At 38.0% G+C, this 22,175-nt stretch overlaps 1 protein-coding gene across 1 annotated transcript; it reads right to left on the bottom strand.

Moving 5' to 3' along the window:
* Positions 1-47: 47 nt before the first annotated feature.
* On the bottom strand, positions 48-20,195 carry AASDH (aminoadipate-semialdehyde dehydrogenase). The gene is made up of 15 exons (XM_088524690.1): positions 20,117-20,195; positions 19,350-19,603; positions 16,448-16,568; positions 15,478-15,791; positions 14,479-14,671; positions 12,126-12,367; positions 9,627-9,733; positions 9,018-9,190; positions 6,834-7,026; positions 6,146-6,264; positions 4,449-5,289; positions 3,165-3,328; positions 2,489-2,614; positions 1,458-1,589; positions 48-512 (listed from the first exon to the last, which is right to left on the bottom strand). The coding sequence occupies exons 2-15, from the start codon at positions 19,577-19,579 to the stop codon at positions 114-116; spliced, it is 3,354 nt and encodes a 1,117-aa protein (XP_088380816.1). The 5' UTR covers positions 19,580-19,603; positions 20,117-20,195; the 3' UTR covers positions 48-113.
* Between the last annotated feature and the right edge of the window lie 1,980 nt (positions 20,196-22,175).

Raw genomic sequence — 22,175 nt, 5'->3', positions numbered from 1 at the left:
TATCCGAGAAGAGCAAAGAGCCTCCATCACTGACAGAGAGGCAGAGAGGTAAACAGAACCTGTGAGTTCTTAATTTACAAATGTAAACAATAAAACAGAAGCAGCCTAACATTTTAGCTGTTCTTTTTTCCTGTTGTATACAAATCTAGGCAATAAACATAATCATTTCTACAGCCAACAACAAGCTTTGTTCCCCATACTACAGGGGAAGAGAAAATCTCTCCTGGGAGCTTATCTGCTCCTTCTACTGTTCCACTCTTGGCATTCAGGATCCACACTTTGCCATCTGTAGATACTGCTGCCAAAAGAATTTTGTTCGTTAAGTCATCACTTTGGAAAACAAATGGTGTTCCGTATACACTTGAAGTGGCTTCAAATTTCCACAGTAAATTACCCTCCATATTGCAGGAGTAGATAAAGCAGTCATGAGAGCCAAAAAATACTTCTTGCTTAGTTAAACTTGAGATGCATGGAGATGAAAACACTGGTCCGTTAGTGGAAAACTGCCAAACCTACAGAACAAACATAACCATCCATTAGTGCAGACATCATTGGTCTAACAGCAACTGTAATTTTTTAACAGACAAGTGGTTGACCGGACAGCACCCTGTTTCAAGAGCATCCTGGATTTCACTAGGAATATCTGTGACATTACAAATTAAGCTTTATGCATCCAGTAAAGAATTAGCATGAGAAGACTCATAAAATTGTTGTGCAAGAGTTAGCACCTTCTTGTGTGGCTCTCCTTGGAAAAAGAAATATTCTGGGGCTAACAGAGCAGAGGTGGCAGTGGCCTTTGGGCCATTAGGCTGTCAGCCAAGGCAGAGGCTGCTCTCGAGCAGGACACCTTCCTCTCAGGCCGCCCCTCCTGTGCAGGCGCCGTCTCGCAGCCCGAGGGCAGGCCAGGGACAGGGCATTTTGAATTCAGAAAAGGCTTTGGCATTACCCTGTGTACTGCAGCTCAGGCAAACAGAAACCAGTTCCAGTTGTTGTAACTACAAACACAAGGTTCGTACATCTGTGAGGAACTAATGAAAAAGGGTCATTTAATTCAAGGTGATGGCTGGCACATGTTTTGCCAGAATTATGATTTGGCACATCTCTGCCATGGCATATTTCATAAATGGAGAAGTATTCTAGCAAAAGCTATAAAGAGCCACCATTTTAGAGATGCTTTCAAACATTTTTGAGAAATCTGAAAAAAAACAAATTTTTATCTGTTGGCACTAGTCTTGAACATTTACTTTGGGCATGGGCAATCTCTTGAGGCTTCCTGCAAAAAACAGCTAAAAAAAATCTCTCTACAAAAATAAATACCTACAGCTGTGTTTGATTCACAGAATGGTGCAAATAGGAAAATATTTTCATCACTGAGTCTCAGAAAACAGTATTAATGAAGTATCTTATCCAGAGTTTTGTGGTGAGCGTAAGAAAAAACACCAAGTGGTGACTTTTACCTTTTCTCCAGAATGAGTCAAACAATGTAAGTTTCCATCCACACATCCAACATAAACAAACTTTTCATTGCTGTGAGGTGAGGAGAAGAGGGGTTTTCCCAGGGAGCTTTTCCAAGTCTTGTTTCCTGTAGCCTGTGAATGACAGCATGGAATATCCCATGTTTAACTCCCAGGAAGCTACACAGTCCTTCACCACAGCTTCACCCAGCCCTTGGGAACCTCCCCCCCAAAAACAAATAAACAAACAAAAGCCCTCATGTTTCACCCATCCAGCATGCAAACCAGAAACTCTTCATGTGTTACTCCAACAAAATGTTTAGAGTGTTCCCTGAGATACTCATGTCTTTATTCCACCCTTCTCCTCTCCCCACAAAAAAAGCCAAACAAATGAACAAAACACCCACTTCCCAAGTTAATATGCAATTTTAAGAGAGACAGCTTCATTTTCAGTTTTATCAGCTGAAGAATCTCCTCAGAAGTGAAGACAGCACATGAAGGAGAGGATATTGTGAAAGTCATATTAATTGTGCACATCATGTGTCACAAATGCTACAGGAAATGCTGCAATCTACAAACTGCGATAATCCCAAAAAGCCCCTAACAAAGTTATCACTTCTTAATTGTTAGAAACACTCACCTGGAATAAGAAAACATGAGTTTTCTAACTGCAGGCCCCCTGCTTAGTTTTGTTCTAGCACTGGACTGGGTACTATTGAGGAAAGGGGTAGGGAGCGGGAGGTGATGATGGTAAGGACTGGTGGTCATGGTTGTATGAGCTGAGGAACTGCAAATATCTGTTCCAAGTGACTATTGTTTTTATTAGTATTTTTTTCTGTATTCTGAAATACAGGAATTATTAAACTGATATGGTGTGTAATTATAGTGTGTAATAACATGACATTAAGTGAAAAAGACCTTACGTTAGAAAACGATTGTCTCATTTTCTTAATCAGGAAAGTGCTGTTAATTTCAGAAATGCATTTTGGCTTAAAATGAATTTGAGATTGTGACAAGTAGGCAAAGGTACATACAGGGTTTATAGCCAACAGCAATCCTCCTAATGTGGCAACATAAAGATGATATGGAAAAAAGCTTAGGCAGGGAGAAGAAAACACAGCTCCACCTTCACAATGGGTCTTCCATATACAAGTCTTTTTCTGTGAGCACAGGGAAAAAGATAAATAAAAGATTTTACAAATGCAATTAAAGCTCAAAGAGTTTGCAAAGTTTATCAAACAGAAATTTACTCAGCAAACAGTAGTTACAAGGGAAGACAAAACTCTCAATCTGTTTTATCAACACATATATCTTTGGCTAGTTTCTTCCCCAACAATTACAAGAAATTAAGCCAATGAACTTACGAGCCAACAAGCTTATAATGATAACCATCTAGTCTTTTCAAATGTGAGATTCTCTTTCCACCATGGAGCCATAGCCAGCCTATTCTGAAACACCCACATGTAACAGTAATAGAGAAACTCAAGGGGCAGTTTAAAAAAGAACAGGCAGCAGAAGAGCCATGGCTGAGACCACCCCTACAACCATTTACCACCACGTAACCCTAATGCACTCCATGCAGGCCTAACTTCTCAAAGCTTGAGACTGGATTCCTGAGATGACTAAAACCAATGGAGCTCCATCCAGATACAAGTCAGGCCTAAGCCACGCTTCACTCTTCTGCGCGTAAAGGTTAGTCAGTGTCCTTACGTAGATCTCCAGAGCATACACGTGTTGGTCATGCGATCCCACGTAGACTAGGCCGCTGGAAGGATCTGGGACCGCAGAGCTTTTCACAGCATCCCCTGTGGCAAAGGTCCAGTGCACGTCACCACTGCTGCGTCGCAGCACATGCACTAACCCGGCGTAACAGCCTGTTGAAGTAACACAAAATGGGAGAAAATATTTGTACTTATACTGTTAGCTGCATCACTGCTGGCAAGAAATAAGATGATTCATGAGGTTCAGTCCCTAAACAGTTTCCAAAGCTTTTCCTTTTTTAGTTCAGAGTCTTTGCTGATGGTTCATACATTCAAAAAACTGTTCACTGAGTTCTTTCCAGGTTACATTTGAAGTATGCTTATTTCTCTGGATTTCTGCTACTTTTCACAGTGATAGTATTAGAAGATGCAGGATTTGCTCATTTTTTAAATTCTCTCTCCCCCTAATTTACCTTTATAGAAACAAAGCCACCAAGAAAATAAAGCCTGTGTATTTTCTAAAGAATCTGAGCTGTAGTTGTACAGGCTCCTGAGGTCACAACAGAACATTAATTCAGATTTCTTATCGCAGTAAATAGCAATCTAAAAACTAGTCAAAATACAGTATTTATGCTTACTTTGCATAAGAAAACTCATGACCTAGATAGCCGTGCTGATCAGTTAATGCATACATATTACTTAAAAAGGTAACATCAAAAAGAATAATGACAACTCTGGTGACCATAGAGATGACAAAAAATGGTATATAGTGGTCAACTGACAAAAAGTCAGTGCTGCAAATAGCAAAAAGCCTACAGAGATTAAAACTCACATACAATGGCAGATTGCATGCAAGAGGGTCAAAAGAGATTATTTTTCAAAGGGTTCACTTATCTGAAGCACCATGTACTAATTTCTACTTCTGTCAATTTTATATAAAGAAATGTTTTTAGTTCATAGGTTTTTAAAAACTGTATTACCTTTCCACACTTCTAAATAGCAACTTAATGGCCACATTCTAACTAACCCTCCTTAACAAGGCCCTACTAATAAACTGGTATATAATAAGTGAAAAAATACAATATGTTAAATAAGCCACTTTATTCATTATCATCAAACTTAAATTTACTTTATTCTGTCTCTGGTTCATGGCAAATCAGTTTTGAGGCAGACCACAGAGTTTATCAGCAAGTGTAGGAGCATGTCATCCAAAAGGGAAGTAAGATTCTCTGTCATTCATCTTACATTTAGCAGAGAAAATAATTTTCAACAAAGGCTAAAACAAAAGACCTACCAACAACAATGAAATTTCCACACGTAGATACACAGGCAGAAGATTCAATACGATCTCCAAGGTTCCTCTCCCACTTTATTTCTCCCCTATCTAGCTCAATCGCCTGCAGTGTGTGAGAGTGGGAGCCGACATAGACGGAGGCAGACGCTTCGTCTGCAAGCGGAATCACGAGCAAGGGCGATGCATCCACACATCTGCCTGTACTGGCCTTCCATCTTACACGTAAGGCCAACCCAGCCGCTGCTCCGGGACTGCACTCTGCAGAGCGTGGCTGAGCAGAACAACAATCTGTTTTATGTGCCTTGCTGGTAACTGGTAAACTTCTGCTCTTCTCCATTTCACTCTCTTGCTCTTGGCTTTTGCTTACACCTGGTGACAGTAACTGCAGAAAGGAGGGCTGTTGTCTCGCTTCCATTCCGACCTGTGCCACATCATTGGGTTGTGTAAAGGACTTGGAAGAATTCATAGAAAACAACCGATTTCCTCGGCTCAATGCAACAAATGGAACTATCCCGGAAGCAACTGCAAAGTGTCTCTCAGATTTCAGTTTAATGTACTTTCCATTGAATTCCTCTGAACTGTCTTTACTTAATTTTCTTTTTGCAGCATTGTCACAGTTCATTAATTGGTCTTCACTTGGAAACAAAGCTTTTAGAATATGCTTGTAAACCTCTTCAAATGAGCAGCTTAGAATAACTTCGAGGAGTGCAGGAACAGCTCTGCCTACTAGAATCTCAATTTCTTCATAAAATCTTAGAGCCTTTAAGGAGTCTCCACCACTGTAGAGAAATACTGAATCTTTAGAAATTTCTCTGGAATCATCGAGGAAACCCAGAACAGACTAGAAGGGAGAAGGAATAAAGACAAAACAGTTCACGGATGGTAAACAGCAGCACACAGACAAAAAAAATGAACTTGGATGAAATCCAGCTGAATAGCCTATTAACTATCACTTAAGTCAGCAGAAATTGATAAAATTTATCACTCCACAAAAATCGCATGAAATGTTTTAGCACCAACGGGAGATTCTGTTCAATAATCCTTTTTTTTTTTTTTTTTTTTAAACTCAATTCCAATTCTGCTGTTTAAGGAATTAAACAGATTGTGCTGTGGCTTTGTCAGCCTTTTCCAAACTCAATCCCATTTATTACTGACAAGATCTCTAAGGGGGTTTCTGCACTCCTCCGTATCTAAAACAAGTCTTTAGCACAGGAATTAAGAAACAAGAGAACCACAAAGTCCAAGACACAGTAATGAAACTGTGCCATCCATGCGAAAAAAGAAAATAGGGAGAGCCTTCCCAATTCAGTTATCTACAGAAATAAGAAATTCTGGTAACATAGTAGCTGGGTTTGTTTAGAAAATCTGCATGTCCCAATTGCTTGTTTCCCTTAGAGATACTTTATTTTGCATGTGAAGTTGCACTGAAAAATCTTCTGACAAATTATGTCCTTGCTATGCTAATTGCATGTACCGTCAGTGTCCACAATTTTATCTCATAAAAAATATGATTCCCTCATGGCTGTCACAGAGCAGCTGTATTCAAGTATTGACTGAATAGACAGAGCTATAATACTCAAACACATAGACAGAGAGAATGTTCTGGTTGCATTAGTCACAGTTCTTAAAACTGTTTAATTCCTGACACACTTATAAAGATCTTCTTGCAAAGATAAAAAGGCAGCTCAAAATACCACCTTCCATAAATACTGCAATTTCTCCCACAATTCTTCTGCGCCTCTCAGCTTACTGTCATGTCTTCGGCAGTTTAGATGGCTCTGGTAAATCTTGTTCAGCTCAGACAGATCGACTTTGCCTTTGTGGAAAATAAAACATTATTTTTGTCATTGCTCTTTACCATTTACGCTTCCAGAACTTGCTTTGCCCAATCAGACACCTTAGCTTTGCCCAGGCTTCCTTATTCATAGGTGAAATTCTACCTGTATCCCTTTATCCTATGAATCAACCATGCCCCTCAAAACACAGTTAGATTTTTGAAAATTTAATCTAGCCTCCCACATAATCCCCCACACAGTGCCTGATCTTTTCCCAAGCAAAGTCGGGACTCTGTCACAGACCCTAACAGGAGCTGCTGGGAAAATAGATATGCAGTTTTAATACTTAAATGGATTTTATTCCTGCTCTTTGTATCTCAAATAAAACATTACCAAGCAAACATACATGTATGTAGGTGATGCAACACATCGGGCATATTTACATGTTTCCAAATACAGCTGTCTGCCTATACTGATATTTCCTATAAGGAATGAGTTATCTGAACTATGTATTTAAAAAACATGGATCTGCATTTTGGTCAATTAAAAAAAAAAAAAGGGAAAAAAGATGATTAAAGTAAGCTGCAAAGATAATTACAGTTTCATTTACCATGTGATGTTAAAGGCAAAGCTTTAATCAGTACAAGGTCATCAGGGATTGCATGAGTTGGTAGATGCTTCTGAAGTTCTTTAAGAGCTTCTCTCTCTTTGAAACCATCTTTGGGTACAACAAACAAGATAAGTTTTTCCTGCTGATACCAGGTCACTGCACAAGCTTCTACCTGACAAAGATCTTCAGCAGTCTGTAATTCAAAATATTAGTTTTACTTGTTTTGAAATGCAGTTCAGTAATACAGCAAAAGGAGTAAAATCCATAAATTTGTATGTTTCATCTTCTTACATAACACCCTATAAATACATATGTTTACTAGATATTTCACTTATGTTAATTTAAACAGCAACGTTCAATGTAAGACACTGAAGAATGAATTTACCATTAAGCAAAAGCAGTACAGCACTCAGCAAAGCAGACTTTTCAGTTATCCAAATACCTGCATCTTGAGAAAAAAATAACACACGAGGAAACGCTTCTTTGCCCGAATTGTCAATAAGGATGCAGAACACAGTCACCGAAATACTTCTAACTACTACTGAAACCACTAATTCTTAACAGAAGCAGTATCAGGTTTGTACATTACTATATCCTGGCTACACCCTACCTCTGTCTTAAATGATGTAGTCCAAATCCCATCTCATTACATGCTACCATAGTAAGAATAGCTTTAATGAAATCTAAACAATTAGTAGTCAAAACAAAAGATAATTTAAAAAAATTGTTATACATGTTTAAAACAGATCCTCAAAACGTATCAATACGTCTATGTGACCCAAGAGAAAAATTTGAGGATAAGCACTTGCAATTAAATCATAATAGATCTTACAAAAATAGTTTAAAAAGAGGGAGGAAAAAAAGAAAGGACCCCCCCACAACAAACTCGGTCTTCTGTTACAATAATACCACCTGACTGAATGCAATGAAATGATTAAATGATCTGATTCATTTGATAATTTGCAAGAGCTTATAAAATGCAAGAGCTGCCTGAACTAGCAGCACCCAGAAAAAAAAGTTATTTTTCACAAAATCATTATGGAAGGCAGAACAGCTATTAATTTCCTAAGAACTTCGCTAAAACTGGTTCTCCAAAAGAATATCTTTGCTAGAAATACTTCACCAGAAGGACAGACTGGATGAAAACTTTAGTTACTACATTTTAAAATTCACAAATCACCTGTCTGAATACAAGTCAAGAGCAGCTTTCATGCTAAATCCACACCACAAAGAATTGTGCTTACTATCAAGAGAGCCTAAAACAGGACATTATCTTCTCACACTAAACTCCCTTTGTAGGCCCCGGCCTGCACCTGAAAAACTCACTCTCTACAAGATCATGATTCTTTTCTGAAAACCTGAACTCTTTTTTTTCCTCTGGAAAATCTTTTGGAAAAGTAAGCTTGACAATATATATATAAAAAAAGCATAATTAATTTCTAATCATGAATTTTTAAATTGCTTATATCAGTATTTCAAAACTGCAATGTTTAAAAGGAAAACAAACCTAGTAATAATTATTTTGTTTTTAAAACATGACACATCGTGTTCTGATAAAAAAGAAATGCTTAAAAATTAAAAAAGGAAATCCATCTAGGATATTTATTCCGAGGCCTTGAATTCCTCCCACAATTTATGATTCACTGTATTTTCTGAAAATAATGTTTTGTGTTAACCCATAATAACCTTTCATTTCAGATTTTCTTGAGCTGACAGCAAGTCTTTGCACAGCTCTTTGCTATCAACCATCTCAATACTGGTTTGTGGTCCCTTCTGGTATTTTACAGATCTGTCACAGTACTCTCTCATAGCCAAAGTTTGAGCCTATTTGTATAAAAGTGAACTGAGAGATTTGTTTGCCTGAATGTCACAAATGAGATATAATCTAGGAGTCTCAGAGCCTTTTTACTATGCAAGCCCTAGTGAATAATTCTTTAGTATTTTTCAGGTATTTATACAGTTTCTCACTTCTACTGGAACAAACTATAGAAAAAACATGTTTCCAAAAAAAAAAAAAAAAATCCTTTCTCTTATGTACCTAAGATACAGAACTAGATACTTGATTTTCTTTAAGACTCCTGAAAGTCATCTGAAATGGAGTAAATACAGATTTCTGATGTACTCCTTAACCCTGCTCTTCTTTAATGGTTAATGGCACACTCTACTCAAGAAATGCGGTATTACCTGCTGTAAATACTCAATATTAAAGCGTTTGCCATGACGTTTAATCTGATTGTCTTTCCGACCCAGGAAGATCATCTTTGCATCTTGCACTCTTACAAAATCCCCCGTTTCTCTCATCGTGCCCAAGGGTACAGTTACTTCACCATCAAGAAAACAGATTCGTTCTTCACCACCTACAAAAGAAAAGCCTGCTGTCACATATATTAAATAGTGCACCTTTGAAATTATGAAGAAAATACTGAGTAATTTATCAAATTCTAATAAATTCTAACAAGTATTATCAAAAATAATTAAGTGATTGTCACCAATGCCTTCTAAAACATGTAAATTGAGATATGCAGTTAATTTAGTTAATATATAAAAAATAACTACTGAAAGTGTCAAAATACAAGAAAAAACATTATAATGAAAGCAATCTGCGGAGAAAGTGACAGTAACTTCTGGTTCATCATTCCAACAACCTAAAACACTATGAGCATGTTCCCAGCCCAATGGAACCTCACACTGCCATATCCTGTACATCAGAGGCAGATAAAAAGTAAAATAATTAATGTATTATTAAAAACCAATGAAGAAAGAAAAGCATTAAAAAAAAAAATATAACATAACCTATAAATATTTGTCCTTCGCCTTCTAGAATTGCAGAACCACTGGTATCTCTGACCTCAACTGCTGTTCCAAGGAGCGGTGAACCCAAAGGTACAGGAAAATCACTTCTAAACACATTAGAGAGAGAGACAGTAAAAATTTTTCCCTTTTGCACACAGAACTGCTTCAGAAATGAGCAAAATCTTGTAAAAGATCAGTGTTAGAGCACTAGGTACTTAGGACTTGTTTTACCAATGTTTCTTCTTAAGAAAATGCTCTAAGTAGAGAAAATGAACAACTTCATCAGTGGGCACAAGTTAATTATTAACACACATCCAAAGAAACCAAACAAGAACAAAACGGAACGATAGAAAATAAGGCTACAATGGGCCCAGAAACAGCAAGAGTAACCTGAGCATTTCATTTTTTTGCTGTCCCAGGTTGAACATTATCAACACCAAACAATTTAAACACACCTAAATTACTTCAAATTCATTGTTTCTGTATCCTTCTCCGAGCTTTCATTTTATCTCTTGATGTTTCACTACCTGAGTTCGGGTGACTTTTTAAAAGACTTACATGAAAGAAAGAATAATTTCAATGTCATATCTCCATAGACTTCTTTTGTTGAGCTGCAGACCAGCTCCAGCTCCCTCCTTTCTCCCTCATTCTCCAGCTTCTGCAAGCATTCACAGAACATTATAATTGCAGACACTACTTCTGAGCGAGAATATAGTGTAACATGTTGTCTTGAGTAAAGCAAAACTTAAACAGGTAGGTAATCTCCAATAACTCTGGCAATGTCTGAAGTCAGATATGGGGCTCCAGCTCACTAACTACCACAGAAGTCACATGCTTTAACCTAACAGTTCCTGTGCTATTCCTCTTTTTTAGGTTGTTGAAACTTCTTTTCTCTATCAACCAACTCTTCATCTCATATACAAAAAAAAAAAAAAATTGTAAAATATGTATTTTTGCCAAGTGAGAATCATCTCCTCCTCCTCTTTCCTTTAGCTGGGTTCAGAAGATAATTAACTTAGCAAGTAAAATAAAGCATACCAAATATGCAATGTCTACTCCATGTCATGAGAAAGCCCCAACAGAAAAGACAAGAAAAAAAAAGGAAAATTTACCATCTCCAGAAAAACAAAATAAACTTGCCACATAAATTATAAAACAGCAAAAATAAAAGAAGAAAGCAGCACCTCATTTGGATCATTTAGTACATTATTATTAAGAGATTTTAGATTAGACATTTAATTTTGCCAAACATCTGGAAAACAGAGGGACAGACCACTAACACTTATTTTCTGCTTACTTTTTGTTTTTCTAGTGATCTCTGGAAGCTGGATCAGTTTTCATCATTTTGCTTAAGAAAATAAAGCCAAATGTATGCCAATTGTCCCACCAAAACCAGGTGATCAAGATAAAACAAAACTGAGATAGTACTGAATAGTCTATCCGGGACATTTATTGCAAAGGAACCATGATTTTTACCTATAAATAACCTTTTGCAATAACCTTTTGCAATGACACTTGGAGGAAATGGGCTCTTAAATTGAGGAGAAAACATCAGCGTCAGACTTCAAAGATTTCCAACACACTATTTTCAGTTTGAACTGAAGAACAACATACTATCTCTGGATAGTACGAACTTTGAAGAGAAAATGATAATAGTAATTTCACTGAGGAGAACACAGTGTTTGAATTCAGAGAAACCAGAATAAAACTAGATCTAGAGTGAAAAATTTTCAGTGCTGTAAAAGATCTCACAGTGTCTGTAGAACAGATGCCTAACAACAGTCATGCTGCATCATTAAGTAAAACTCCTTATCAACTTACTAAACTTTTGTATGAGAATTTGTCAATCCATCATTATCAGTTTTCAATGGTTTAAATACCACACATTGTTTGCCCAAAAACCTTTCAATTCCTATGATGCATCTAACTCAAATGACCCATGTTAACCATCACGCCACAGAATAAGCACACATTTCAGAGAACAAATGAAACCATGAGATGACTGGAAGCACCTCTCAGGGCCTTGGCACTTGGAACCTTTCTCATAAAATACTAACTGAAGTTGCCAGCAACATGGCTGAGAGCCTACAGAAGCCAACACTGCTCCAATACCACGGAGTCAGAGACAGCACACCCAGGTTCAGCATGTGGAATCACAGGCTGGAGCGAGGAAGAGGTCTAGATGCAGGTCTGACTGAAACAGAAACTGCCACAACAGAGTCTGTGAAACTTAAGTGGTCTGCAAGTACACAGCATTTTGGAGTGCAGTAAGCCTGCAGTTCTGTGGTATAGGAATTATTCAACAATTTCTGCTTGAGGGGTCCATTTTATAGCAATAGAAGAGGCTTTGTCTACTTCAATGGAAAAAACAAGTTTAACTTCAACCAGCATAAACCACTTAGGAGGTCTGAGCAGCCCAGGAAATGTAGTTCTATTTCTAGTGAAACTGTATTTCATCAACTCATATACCACGCAAGTGAAAACAGTCAAGTTTCCTACCGAAAATCAGCACTAAAAACCTCTTCAGGAATCTTGTAGCAAGTGGCCCAGCTTGACACCTCAGTAATACCATACAGATTAAAAATGCTTGTTCTGTTATCCTTGTGCTTCCAACTTTTCAAGAGATTCAGTATGGGAAATGCTTCACCACCAAGGGCTAAGACACGGAGTGAAGTATTTGCAGACAACACAGTCGATTTAATAATGTGAGCTCCAAACCTTCTTAGAAGTGTTGGTGTTGACTGAATGACATGTTAAAAAGAAAAAGATGCAAGAAATAATTGTTATATTTTTTCAGTATATTAAATATGACTGTTCCTGCTTCCTTCCTTATCATATCCACTATTCAGCTAATGCCATTAATCATCAGATTCAAGTACAATGGAGAGCACTGGTGTTTTCTGAGATTTTAGCAATAGAGTGAAACCTATAATGAAAACTGTGACACCTGTATTTTTAGCACAAATCTGTGCCCTGCTGCTGCTTTTCATACTTCACTTATCTGTATTACAGGTTCCATGTTGTGTTCTCAGCCATTATCTAAAGCATATGCACTTTAGATATTAATTCCTTAGAAACAGAAAGCAGTAAACATGACATTGTCTTGGGGCTTTTTTTTTTTAAAATTGCATTCCAGTATGTAACAGCTAAAATACATTTAATTAATCTTAATATAATACATACAAAGATCTTTCTATAAGATCCACAGGGTAGCAGATACTGGGTCATTCCTGACCTGGGTAAATATAATAATTTACAAAGATCAGTTTTCTGAAGTTTGTCACATTTTACTGTAAAATGAATATTATTTTATCTAGTAAGAGTAAAAAAGAGTAAAAAAGTGAGTTATTTCTTGTCATGTTATTTTTCTCTGTAACATATCAAAACCATCACCTTTCAATTGTTCATTTTAACTTTAGTGAATTATAGTAAGTAACAAAAGGTGGGGACTCTTCCCTCTCCCTTAACCATTTTTCCCCCAGTCTGCTCAACCAAGTTAAGAGGGAAAGGTGAGGCATCCCTATAATCTAAAAACTGCCATAAAATTATTCACCATCAGTTAAGTTCTAATTCTGCTGAGCAACCCTTCCTTCCCTGATCAAAAAAAATCACAAAACCAAATTTTTCTTAAGAAGATACCTTGAATATTTTCTCAAGACCAAATCCTGCTTTGACCTGTTATTCTACATGCTACATATATATATGTATGTATATATATGTACTTTATATATACTTTTTATAGTTTTACTTAAAGCACCGAATGAGCTAAAGTGATCAATCAACCTGTACATGACAGGAAAATCTATACCATCAAGATTTGTAGCAATCATAATAAAATAAGACTAGGAAATAAGGTTATCAAAATACTCAGAGTGGAGGTTTTTTTCTGCTGTGGAAGCTTCAGCTAACTATTCACTAATCTTAAATTTAAAACCTACAATCACAACTACCAGACTTTCTCCAAAGGAAAAGAAATTTTTAACATTTCTATGAATACAAATATTTCAGAATTACAACATTAATGACAAAGCATTACTTAGAGATTGATCTACTGCAGTTAGCAAACTAACCAAATCATAGTCTTTTTGCTCCAAGTGAGTTACAAATGACATACACTATTACTGATTTCCCCTCCCCTAGGATTTCTGCACTTAATTAATAGCTTCATTAAATGCCTCTTAGCACTAACAAAACAAGAGATGGTGGTTATGCAGTCACACTGGATGCCCACAAATTCAAGTATATTTTTCAAAAATGAACTTTAAAAATATTAAAATTGGGAACATACAGGAGATTATGTATATCAAGACAGAAGGGGAATATGAAGCCTCATATAGGCACATAGGATGGCCTGAAAACAACAAAAAATGTTTTGGGAGATTCAATCATTATCCTTCTCTATTTACTGTAAAAGTGAAAAACATTTTATTAACCTATAATAGCACTGTTTAGCAGTTGTATGTACAGTATGTATGTACAGACAAAATTCCTCTAAAAATGAAAAATTATCTATTATGAAAGGCTCTAAGACCAAGCCCATTATAAGGTGCTGAAGTATTTATAAAAAGTAACCTTCTTACCAGATTATTCAGAGCTAGCAGATTAAGAATTAATTACATTAGTCTGTTAATTAAGTAGTAACACATTCTTAAGGGTTTTATCTTCAGTGTTTGCTGCCACAAAATGCTCAAGACCACAATCAGGTGGTAATTTTCTATAAAGCTAACATCCTACAGCAAAAAGGACAATGCAGGAGCTACTCTTTCAGGAGTACTCCTTCAACATCAGCACTCCTGCCTGGTCTGATGAGGAATTAGCACATTATTAGACATGCATCATGTGTGTGACCTACCTGCAACACTGTCACACGATGCTGATGAAACAGAGCAGCAGACAGCTCCACAGGCATCATTTTAATGGCATTGGGCACTATAAGAAGACAGGCTCCGCTTGACAGAGCAACGAACATTTCAACCACAGATGGGTCAAATGTTAGAGGAGAAGCCAGGAACAGTTTATCATCCTGTGTGATCTCAAGTATGGATCTAGAATAAGAAAGCTAAGAATAACAATTCTGATTCTGATGCTTTTTTTTTTTTTAAAGTTCCAACCTAGAAAAGCAGGAAAGAACTTCTGGAGCTCACTTTTGCTCTGATTATATAGACATACTAGGCATATTCCTTGAAGAGAATCTGAGCAAGAGCTCCTGAATAAAGACCATTGACACTGATTGAACAAAGTCCTTTAAAAAAGATATCCATCATGTTATACACAAAGTATTAGGTTCTGGGACATATTCCAACTAATGGGTCCTCATTTGGTACAACATCAGATTTCAAACGAACAACAAACCAACCAACCAGTACTGTTTCCTAGAATACAGACTTTCTACAGAGTAGAAAACCAGGAATCCTGATAAGGAAGTAGGATTCAAAGAGAAAAACTTCAGAATACGATAAATAAATATAAATGGAAATAAAAAAAAGAAAAGCATTTTGTTACTGTCCTTGCAGCAGCAAACCAACAATAGAATAATTACAATACGATCACATTTTGGTGGGTACAGTCCTCCAAAATTCAAGAGTCCTACCTAAGTACTTGAGAAAGCTACAGTTTTAGTTTTTGCGAACACTGTTTCACTTCTTTCTCTTGCACTGCCTTTCCTTCCTCTTTTTGTTTCTAAGTAGTCATATAAAGTTTCTTGTCTAAATTTTATTTTTAATGCTTAAGTAGGACTCTTGAATTTTGGGGGATTATACCCTCTTGCACAAAAACAAACAAAAAACCCACAACCCCTGAAGGCCTAGTTAGCAAAAGCACTGAAAGAAAAAAAAACAGAAGCTATACTTACTTAAGATGCTGAATATTTGGCACGATACATTTATGAGGCACTCTAACTATTTTGGGGGTCCCTGTAGTTCCTGATGTATGCAAGACATACGCTAGAGCGTGTTTTTGGCCAGGGTCCGTGTATCCCATTTTCAGTGTTTCTACTTCAAGTTGATCTGGACAGACAGTACAATCTGGCTGCAAGTTACCCCTAGCTTTGAAGTGCTGGGAACTTTTATCAGCCCTGCTTCGGTTAAACTGGAAAAGAGTTAAACCAAGATGTTCTATTGTGGAAGAGTTGTGATAAAACCAACCCTCATGGGACATCTTGAATTTCTGTAAGAGAAAATAATTTAATTTAAACAGGAAAGCTCAGGACATCATGTTATTGTTCTACTGAGTCCATTTTCAGAAGACACACATAGGATAGCATTAAAAAAGTCCATGCTCTTTTATATGTTAAATATGAAAATATACTTTATAAATGAGAAATGAACAATTATCTTGGCAAATAATAAAAAGAATGGGAAAAAATATGAAACATTTTCACAGAAGACAAAGAAAAAACATTCTGAATTGGAACTAGAGGGTCCAGTTTTGTCTATTCCCTTTCCAACATGTGTGGATAAAAAGATTTTGAAGGAGTTGCACAAAGGAAAACCAAAAGATTAAATGAAGCAGTTATTTTCAACTGCTGCAAAGACTTTCAACTCCCAATCTTGATGTATATGGAAACAAGACTGGAGAAGTCTTTGAACACCAGTGTTCAACAAGTCTGCTGTAATAGGATTTACTTTTTTTTGTTTTTCTTTAATGGGAGAGAAACACTCAGTACTTCTAAATGTAAAAATGTTTATATTTGAAGGAAGAAGAAAACCTCTTGTCATAAGGAAACAAAGGCATCATGTCCAAACTTAGACAGAATAAAGTCTGAATAGATACCCATTCCTACATAGCACATAATTGCTTCCTGTAGAAGTCTGAACACTTACGTTTATTTTGTCATTCTCAACAAGAATATATTGAAGACTGCATTTCTTCAGGAAGTAGGTGTTTAGGACTGGCGGTCCATCTGGATCCACAGGAGAATAGGCAGCTGGAACTTGAAGGATTCTACCAAGGCAAAAGTATTTATAAACTAAGAAAACTCTAAGGATAAGAAAATCCTTTTAAATTCCACTAAGGTTTATATTATACTGCAGTTAATTTCCAGAGTTATAAAATGCAGTTAGAATACAACTTCTAAATACTTTACTATAAATAAAGTAGGAGGCCAATTATTAACACTCTTCCCTCTGATCTTTTACAGGAAGAAAAAAGCTCAAAAGTAGATGCAAATATTCAAAATTCTTCCTGGCAAGAAGGTTGGTGATGACAAAAGAAACACTAGCAGTGATAGCACAATGATTTCAATCAAAGCTTCTGCTATTGACCAAAAACAGAAATAAAACCTGCTCATTCACACATATATAATGTGTAATATATACAAGCATACTTAAAAATCCCAGGTCCTACACACTGAATAAACTATCAATCTGTTCTGACTAGTTTACAGATTCCAGCATAAGATGATCTGAGCAAATATTATAATTTCTTCCCAAGCAAATAAACAAATTAATATTAAGCATCATTTTAAACTCAGTGCTTCTTGCCCTTACTGGTTTACAACCACTGATTAGGTACTCCATCTAGTGGCTCAATTTGATAACAACAACTACTCAAATTCATTAACACCTTAAAATCAAAAGATACGTAACAGGCAACTAAAATGGGAATAATTTACATAAGTCTTAAAATTTCTTTTTTCTTTCTTACATTTTCTTCTCCTGAGTGCCCATGAACAATTAGTGATATTTCCTCCATGTGTGAGAGTGATTGTTTGCTGCTGCAATTAAGGGATCCAGAACAAAGACTTAACACCTGCAGCATTCCACATCATCACTACCAAGGTTAAGGCAATTGAACAGGCACTGGAACCAATAACCTTGAGTCGTAGAGCTTAGCCAGCTCTCCACCATATAGAGCATATAAAAGTAACTGCTTAGGAGCCACATCTGTAAGAATCAAATGCCTTGCTAGGTCCCACACACGTAGCAAAAGGAAATGCTGCTCCTGTACAGTTCAGAAGAACACAGGGTAACTCAGGTTGGAAGGGATCCCAGGAGGTCTCTCATCCAACCCAGTGCTCAAGCAGGGCTAGCTGCGAGGCCAGACCAGTGGCTTGGGTCTTGATCCATTCAGGTCTTTAAAACCCCCAAGAAGGGAGGCTGCACAGCCTCTGAGCGGCCTGCTCTGCCGTTGGGCTCTCCTCACCCTCATGAGCAAGAAGGTTCCCCAGCGCTTCCAAAAGGTTAACAGTAACAGCACTCACTCTAACACAGCCCCTGAGCCAGGAAGGGATGGGGAATCCTACAACAACACGCTTAGACACTCAGCTGCACAATGCACAGTCAGAAGATGTAAGAGCACAGAGTCTCTTGCATATTTCACTTGTAGAAAATTCATTTTGTATCATTTTACTGCAATGAAATATTCACACCAGCACAAACAGGAACACAGGTTACCTTTTGGCAAGCACAAAGGTTTGATTCACTGAGCCTAGAGCGGTGTACTACTCCACATAAGCAGAAATCTGACCTACAGCAAAGGTAGATCCCCATACCAAGAGCTTCACTAAAGAGCAGTAACAAAGTTTTAGACTCCCTAGGGGAGAAATGCTCCAAGTGGTCCATCCTCTGGATAATAACGTAAGCCCCTTCTAGGCATTTTTCTGGATTTTTCTGCCCATACAGTAGATAAAGCCTTCACAAAAACCCTGAACTCAATACTTTGGCAGTGTCACCCACACTGTGAAGGGCTGAATGCTCCTGGGCACATTCAGAAACAAAGTTCTGAAATGCCTAAGCACCCTTCTGTCCAAATCAGGAAAGAGGTCAAATAGCAGGTGTATCAGGAGCACACTACCGGGTTCAAGGAAATCTTTACAAAATTTTCTTTTATATCATTCCCTTCCTTGCTTCTCCCTTCATTTAGCACATTTTCGTGCTACTGTACATTTTAGTCTGTATGTGTCGTCAGTACGACGATAAGAAAATGCTAACATGGGCCATCCCACTGCTGTACATATCAACTTACGAAAATATGATATAATGTAGGGATTCTATATTATATCATAAGATATATCTAAAGGACACACAGTATAATCAATCCACAAAAGAAAGATTTTTAAAGCTGTGGCGTTAACATTAGTGTTGAGATCACAAACATTTCTATTTCCTGGTTTAAAATGCTTCATAGATAATTGCTTTTTCCTATGTAACTGTAAACTGATTTAGTTTAAAGCATCAATTACTTTTTTTTCGTTATTTTTACTTCTTTTGCTAGCAAAGCAAAAAGAATATACATAAAAAACCCCAACCCTGCATATTTTTGTTTATATATATATATATTTATTTTGTTAAATCAACTACATTTTAAACAGGCATAGCAAACACAGTAGTTATCAAAAATACCTAACTTTTGAAATTGCATATGAAATAGAACATAGTTTCAGGTATTTTTGATCACTGAGCTCAAGAGTCAAAAAACTTTGGCACCACCTTTTCAAAACATTTTAAACTATAATACTGTAGGCTTTTTTCTTAAAGAAAGAAAGATTTCTATGTCTCTACATTTAAGCAACAGAATACTTAAAAAATGTAGTAAATGAGAAGACCGACCAAGTATTTCTGCTGCATAAACAAACAAACAAAAATCACAGAAGCTATAGTTTGCTTTACTAAATTTTTGTTACCATTAAAAATATATTTTTTTAAAAAATGAAAGCTTGCTTTAATAGGGTCTACAGGCAAATATTATAAAAAGGGAAAAAAATGCAAGCATTCACAGCATTACCCTAGGATCCAAGACGGTAAGTTAATTCCTGGGTGGCAATAAAGCCCAATTTCACATTGTCCTTGGTGATCGCAGTGCTCTCGAAGGAAAGCCGTCAACTCCGCGGCGAGCTTAGCCACAGTAGCGTACGTGTAGCAAGCGGCGGGTTCGCCATCGCACGCATCAAACCTCACCGCTTCCCTGCCGGGGTGCAGGCCGGCTGCCTCGCTCACCATTGCCTGAAGAGTCATCCCAGCTGCCTACCTCCGCTCCCCCTGAAAGACAGCGGACCACACTGCGTTATCAGCTCTTGATTTTTATTTTTTTGGTCATACAACACGAGGACAGCACAAGAAGGACGTTTCTCACTTCACTACAACCCTTGGTACTGCTGAGCCGCCCTGACCTGACACAGCCCCGCTCGCTCCCGCCGCGGGCACCAGCGAGGACAGGCGGCCCCGCGCTCACCCCTGGCCGCTCCCCTCCTGACGGCCACTGCCCCGGCAGCCGCCATCGGCGGCCGTTAACGGCCCAACGGCCGCCACAGAGAGCCTACGGGACTCCGCTACCGCGCTTCCGATTGGCTGGAGGCCAATCCTGATTGGCAGGGCAGCCTTCCCGCTGGCCAATAGCCGCCGCTCTCTCTCCGGGCCCAGGCGTGTGGCGCCCACCCTCCAGCGGTCCGTGCCAGCCGAGCCATTATCTTCCCCAGCGAAGAAGAGCCGCGAGAGCCCCAGAACTCCCATTCCGGGGGCTCTTCCGGCACGATAAAAGCGGAAGGAACCAACCTCCGGCCGTAGGTGAAGGGCAAGGCTCATGGCGGCGCATCCTCCTTCCGGGAAGATGGTAGGGCCCAGCGGCGGGGCGGAGGGCACGTCACTTCCGCGGGGTGCGCGCGGCCCGGCCGTTAGGGTGGGTGCCGAGCTCCGCCCCCCGCGGCCGTTGGGGCGGGGCGGGCCGCGCCGTTAGCGTCGCGCGCGACTCCCGGTAACGCGAGGCACAAACGACTCGTTCCGCCCGCGAGGGCTCTGCGCGGATTTGCTTTATTCAAGGAGCCGCTGGTCCGCGTTGCGGCGCAGTGAAAAGACACGGTTATGCCAAAATCACAAAATCGTGCCCCTGCGTAATGGTACACGGGGGACAGGTTAGGCGTTAGCTTTCCACTGTCACATTTTAAAAAATAATTTAGCATAATTGGATAGTAGTAACACAGCGGAAGTTGCTTCACAGAAAGACAGTCTCATTAAAATAACACAAATAGTGATACCTAAAGATGGAGGGATTTTTCTCCCTCAAAATACATATTGCATGCATTAAAAAAAAAACTCATGTAAATTTTCAAGTTCTCAGAGTTTTCCATTTCAGATAGTGGTTTATTATACATATACTGTGTAGGAAAAAATAAAAGGGGGCCCAATAACTTGAAGCATAAATTCAGCAGTCAGTGCGTAAAGTTACCTTTGAAAAGTATCTCCCCTTTAGCTTCCTTTTTTAAGTATAATAAAATTAGGCATGTAGTGTGCTTAAAAATTATAGTGCTTATAGTAACAGGCCTGTTTTGTGACTTCACACGCATATTATGGAAGAAAAAAAGGCAGAACTTTTTTACTAAAATCATAATTGGGGCAACTAATGCTGGAATCACATTTAAACATTTATTACTGCACTTTAAAAATAAGTTTGGTTGATACTCCTTGACTAAAGAAATTATTTGCAGATTCTTCTGTAGACAATTTGAGATAATTCTGCTTGTACCCTTGGGCAAAACGTGCACGTAAGTTTTTATCTTGGAAGGAAAGGCTCCTCACACCTGTATTTAGTTAACCACAAGAGCTTGACTTATGCCTTGTGAAAGGTTTGATTTTTTTCAGGGTAGGAAGGACAAAGGGGAAAAGTGTTAATGACAGTCTTTCTGTTTTCTTTAACTTTTTCTTGATTAGCCTCAGGAATACAACTCCATTCAATTCTCTTTTGCTCAGTTTATTTTCAGAATGAACTGTTACCATTCTGTTAAACAAACATAGTAACTGGAAAGAGAAGATCACATACATCTCCCCATATTGAGGTAACAACCTGATTCTTACAAAAATCTAGATTCTCCCATCAGCCTGACTCTAGGTAGGTTTTGATTCCACAGCAGACCTGCATCAGGCTGAAGTATTTGTTTCAGTAAAATTTATTTCCATCCTTTCTTGAACTAGCACTTCTGTTTTGGGATTGTGAATCAGTTACAGTTGCTACAAAACCCATTTTTTTGGGTTAAGAAAGAGCTCTTTTAAACTTCATGATCAATACTGTAATTCTCAACTAAATCTTTTAAACCTTTATATTTTTTTTTTTTGTAATGGAATCACAAACAACCATAAGACCGAAATAAAGAATATTAAATACAAAATCTAAAATTAAGTTGCTGTATTCAGAGAAAAAAAGAGGTATACAAAATATTTTTACAGTTGTGCATATCTGCTGCATAAAAAAAATCTTGCTGTGTCAATTTGCAAAATTTTTAAACGTGCTGTTTAATTTCAGCTCATTGTGTAAGTGATCTTCTCATGTACATGTAATTGTATAATTGTGACCAATTTAAAAATATGATGCGTTCAACAACTGAAGCGCGAGGGCCTGGACGACAGGCCCGAGCCAGAGCTGACTTACTGCTGAATCCCAAACCGCCTCTGGCAGTTATGTACAAACAGACTCACCACTCCGCTTACGCTAACGGTCTTAACGGCAACCCAGACGCTTATGCTAGCTACGTGTAAGAACAGCCTCAGCAAACCAGTTGTGCTGTTTTAGCACCAAACCAGACACTTCAGAGATCCTTGCGTGTTCTGGTGTAATTGTCTG

Source organism: Tinamus guttatus, unplaced genomic scaffold, assembly GCF_059628265.1.
Source record: "Tinamus guttatus ecotype Peru unplaced genomic scaffold, ASM5962826v1 Tinamus_guttatus_pri_ptg000213l, whole genome shotgun sequence".
Classification (NCBI taxonomy): Eukaryota; Metazoa; Chordata; class Aves; order Tinamiformes; family Tinamidae; genus Tinamus; species Tinamus guttatus.
Note: the sequence above shows the minus strand (reverse complement) of the source record. Positions and strands in the feature narration are given on the sequence as shown.